We start from the raw sequence: 5,000 nt of genomic DNA, 5'->3' as shown, positions 1-5,000 counted from the left end.
CCACTCGACAGAGACGGCGAGAGCTAGCGTCCGCGACTAACTTCCACTCGACAGAGACCCCGAGAGCTAGCGTCCGCGACTAACTTCCACTCGACAGAGACGCTGAGAGCTAGCGTCCGCGACTAACTTCCACTCGACAGAGACGCCGAGAGCTAGCGTCCGCGACTAACTTGCACTCGACAGAAACGCCGAGAGCTAGCGTCCGCGACTAACTTCCACTCGACAGAGACGGCGAGAGCTAGCGTCCGCGACTAACTTCCGCTCAACAGAGACGCCGAGAGCTAGCATCCGCGACTAACTTCCATTCGACAGAGACGGCGAGAGCTAGCGTCCGCGACTAACTTCCACTCGACAGAGACGCCGAGAGCTAGCGTCCGCGACTAACTTCCGCTCGACAGAGACGCCGAGAGCTAGCGTCCGCGACTAACTTCCACTCGACAGAGACGGCGAGAGCTAGCGTCCGCGACTAACTTCCGCTCGACAGAGACGCCGAGAGCTAGCGTCCGCGACTAACTTCCACTCGACAGAGACGCCGAGACTAACTTCCACTCGACAGAGACGCCGAGAGCTAGCGTCCGCGACTAACTTCCACTCGACAGAGACGCCGAGAGCTAGCGTCCACGACTAACTTCCGCTCGACAGAGACGCCGAGAGCTAGCGTCCGCGACTAACTTCCGCTCGACAGAGACGCCGAGAGCTAGCGTCCGCGACTAACTTCCATTCGACAGAGACGCCGAGAGCTAGCGTCCGCGACTAACTTCCACTCCACAGAGACGCCGAGAGCTAGCGTCCGCGACTAACTTCCACTCGACAGAGACGCTGAGAGCTAGCGTCCGCGACTAACTTCCACTCGACAGAGACGCCGAGAGCTAGCGTCCGCGACTAACTTCCGCTCGACAGAGACGCCGAGAGCTAGCATCCGCGACTAACTTACACTCGACAGAGACGCCGAGAGCTAGCGTCCGCGACTAACTTCCACTCGACAGAGACGCCGGGAGCTAGCGTCCGTGACTAACTTCCACTCGACAGAGACGCCGAGAGCTAGCGTCCGCGACTAACTTCCACTCGACAGAGACGCCGAGAGCTAGCGTCCGCGACTAACTTCCACTCGACAGAGACGGCGAGAGCTAGCGTCCGCGACTAACTTCCGCTCAACAGAGACGCCGAGAGCTAGCGTCCGCGACTAACTTCCATTCGACAGAGACGGCGAGAGCTAGCGTCCGCGACTAACTTCCACTCCACAGAGACGCCGAGAGCTAGCGTCCGTGACTAACTTCCACTCGACAGAGACGCCGAGAGCTAGCGTCCGCGACTAACTTCCACTCCACAGAGACGCCGAGAGCTAGCGTCCGCGACTAACTTCCACTCCACAGAGACGCCGAGAGCTAGCGTCCGCGACTAACTTCCACTCGACAGAGACCCCGAGAGCTAGCGCCCGCGACTAACTTCCACTCGACAGAGACGTCGATAGCTAGCGTGCGCGACTAACTTCCACTCGACAGAGACACCGAGAGCAAGCGTCCGCGACTAACTTCCACTCGACAGAGACGCCGAGAGCTAGCGTCCGCGACTAACTTCCACTCGACAGAGACGCCGAGAGCTAGCGTCCGCGACTAACTTCCACTCGACAGAGATGCTGAGAGCTAGCGTCCGCGACTAACTTCCACTCGACAGAGACGTCGATAGCTAGCGTGCGCGACTAACTTCCACTCGACAGAGACACCGAGAGCAAGCGTCCGCGACTAACTTCTAGCCGAGAGCTAGCGTCCGCGACCAACTTCCACTCGACAGAGACGCTGAGAGCTAGCGTCCACGACTAACTTTCACTCGACAGAGACGCCGAGAGCTAGCGTCCGCGACTAACTTCCACTCGACAGAGACGCCGATAGCTAGCGTCCGCGACTAACTTCCACTCGACAGAGACGCCGATAGCTAGCGTGCGCGACTAACTTCCACTCGACAGAGATGCCGAGAGCTAGCGTCCGCGACTAACTTCCAATCGACAGAGACACCGAGAGCTAGCGTCCGCGACTAACTTCCACTCGACAGAGACGCCGAGAGCTAGCGTCCGCGACTAACTTCCACTCGACAGAGACGCCGAGAGCTAGCGTCCGCGACTAACTTCCACTCGACAGAGACGCCGAGAGCTAGCGTCCGCGACTAACTTCCACTCGACAGAGACCCCGAGAGCTAGCGTCCGTGACTAACTTCCACTCGACAGAGACGCCGAGAGCTAGCGTCCGCGACTAACTTCCACTCGACAGAGACGCCGAGAGCTAGCGTCCGCGTCTAACTTCCACTCCACAGAGACGCCGAGAGCTAGCGTCCGCGACTAACTTCCACTCGACAGAGACCCCGAGAGCTAGCGCCCGCGACTAACTTCAACTCGACAGAGACGCCGAGAGCTAGCGTCCGCGTCTAACTTCCACTCCACAGAGACGCCGAGAGCTAGCGTCCGCGACTAACTTCCACTCGACAGAGACCCCGAGAGCTAGCGCCCGCGACTAACTTCAACTCGACAGAGATGCTGAGAGCTAGCGTCCGCGACTAACTTCCACTCGACAGAGACACCGAGAGCAAGCGTCCGCGACTAACTTCTACTCGACAGAGACGCCGAGAGCTAGCGTCCGCGACTAACTTCCACTCGACAGAGACGCTGAGAGCTGGCGTCCACGACTAACTTTCACTCGACAGAGACGCCGAGAGCTAGCGTCCGCGACTAACTTCCACTCGACAGAGACGCCGATAGCTAGCGTGCGCGACTAACTTCCACTCGACAGAGACGCCGAGAGCTAGCGTCCGCGACTAACTTCCACTCGACAGAGACACCGAGAGCTAGCGTCCGCGACTAACTTCCACTCGACAGAGACGCCGAGAGCTAGCGTCCGCGACTAACTTCCACTCGACAGAGACGCCGAGAGCTAGCGTCCGCGACTAACTTCCACTCGACAGAGACTCCGAGAGCTAGCGTCCACGACTAACTTCCACTCGACAGAGACGGCGAGAGCTAGCGTCCGCGACTAACTTCCACTCGACAGAGACGCCGAGAGCTAGCGTCCGCGACTAACTTCCACTCGACAGAGACGCCGAGAGCTAGCGTCCGCAACTAACCTCCACTCGACAGAGACGCCGAGAGCTAGCGTCCGCGACTAACTTCCACTCGACAGAGACGCCGAGAGCTAGCGTCCGCGACTAACTTCCACTCGACAGAGACGCCGAGAGCTAGCGTCCGCGACTAACTTCCACTCGACAGAGACGCCGAGAGCTAGCGTCCGCGACTAACTTCCACTCGACAGAGACGCCGAGAGCTAGCGTCCGCGACTAACTTCCACTCGACAGAGACGCCGAGAGCTAGCATCCGCGACTAACTTCCACTCGACAGAGACGCCGAGAGCTAGCGTCCGCGACTAACTTCCACTCGACAGAGACGCCGAGAGCTAGCATCCGCGACTAACTTCCACTCGACAGAGACACCGAGAGCTAGCGTCTGCGACTAACTTCCACTCGACAGAGACGCCGAGAGCTAGCGTCCGCGACTAACTTCCACTCGACAGAGACGCCGAGAGCTAGCGTCCGCGACTAACTTCCACTCGACAGAGACGCCGAGAGCTAGCGTCCGCGACTAACTTCCACTCGACAGAGACGCCGAGAGCTAGCGTCCGCGACTAACTTCCACTCGACAGAGACGCCGAGAGCTAGCATCCGCGACTAACTTCCACTCGACAGAGACGCCGAGAGCTAGCGTCCGCGACGCTAAGCATTTAAGGCTTTTAAACCTTTAAGCTGCGACGCATTTAAGCGCGCATGCTTGGCCATAATGTAGCGTGTGAACAACACACACACACACTTTGATTCTCTAATCTACACAGACGCAGCAGTTAATATTTTAGCAAACCATACATTATTACAAGGAAAAATATTAACATACGTGGGAGATCACTGTGGTGTCCATGAAGATGTGAAAAATAGGCATAAATCTCACTTACACATTTTACAATGTAAATGTAGCGGCGAAAAAAAATACATATTGTAGCTTCAAATCATTTTAGGTGAAATCAATACTGCATATGCTTTGATTTTATTTATTTATTTAGTAATAAGCCAGGGAATGTACAGTCACAAAATAAAGCCCTTGCTGACTGTACAGTCTCCCTCAGCCTTACTAATGCTGTGGTCAACAGTGATTCACACTGAAGTCTTGTTTACAGCACACAGAGGGCTTTAAGAAGAGGTGGTTCACCATGGACGACAGGAGACTCATGTACTTTAAAGATCCTTTGGTGAGTTGAAGTTGATATTTAGACTTTTTTCTGTTTAAATTCCTTTTCCAAATTGCTGTGTAACTCTAATGTATAATATAAAGTAAAAAAAAATAAGAAAATTACATTGTATTATATTATATTGTGTTATATTATTAATATTATATAATATTAATATAATACATTTTTATAATAAATGTTTTATTGTATTATATTATATTATATTATTATGTTAAATGCAGTACGTTTAACTATGTTAACATATAATTTTTAATTTACTGTAAAAAAAAACTTTCTTTAAAAAATTTGCATTTATAAAAAAAAATGTTATAATATGCTTTATTATTTATATTATGTATTACATTATATTAAATTATATTAGTAACATACCATTTTTTTACATTTTTATTATATTATATTATGTTTTATTATATTATTTTATATTTATATTAGTAGTAGTGTGTAGTACTATGTTTTTCTACTTTTAAAATATACCTATATAAAAAAAATTATAATAATTATAATTTTGTAGCAAGTCATTTCTAAATTTAAAAATGCATATTTGTAAAAAAAATTCTTATAATATGCTTTATTAATTATATGTATGTAATTATATCACATTATATTATATTATATCACATTATATTATATTATATCACATTATATTATATCATATCACGTTATATTATATTATACTTAATTATGTTATATTTAAGTATTATATTATATTGTAATATATTT

General features: G+C 50.6%; 1 protein-coding gene across 1 annotated transcript in view; it reads left to right on the top strand.

Annotated features, from left to right (window-relative positions):
- Positions 1 to 5,000, top strand: part of LOC306989681 (arf-GAP with dual PH domain-containing protein 1) — a 63,488-nt gene that overhangs the window by 55,514 nt on the left and 2,974 nt on the right. The window contains 1 exon segment of the mRNA XM_079595600.1: positions 4,209 to 4,280. Within this exon segment, the coding sequence (XP_079451726.1) occupies positions 4,209 to 4,280 (72 nt within the window).

The sequence above is a fragment of the Phoxinus phoxinus genome (assembly GCF_949152265.1).
Source record: "Phoxinus phoxinus genome assembly, chromosome: 21".
NCBI classification, from domain to species: domain Eukaryota; kingdom Metazoa; phylum Chordata; class Actinopteri; order Cypriniformes; family Leuciscidae; genus Phoxinus; species Phoxinus phoxinus.
The sequence above is the reverse complement of the archived record's forward strand: the minus strand, read 5'-3'. Positions and strand labels throughout refer to the sequence as shown.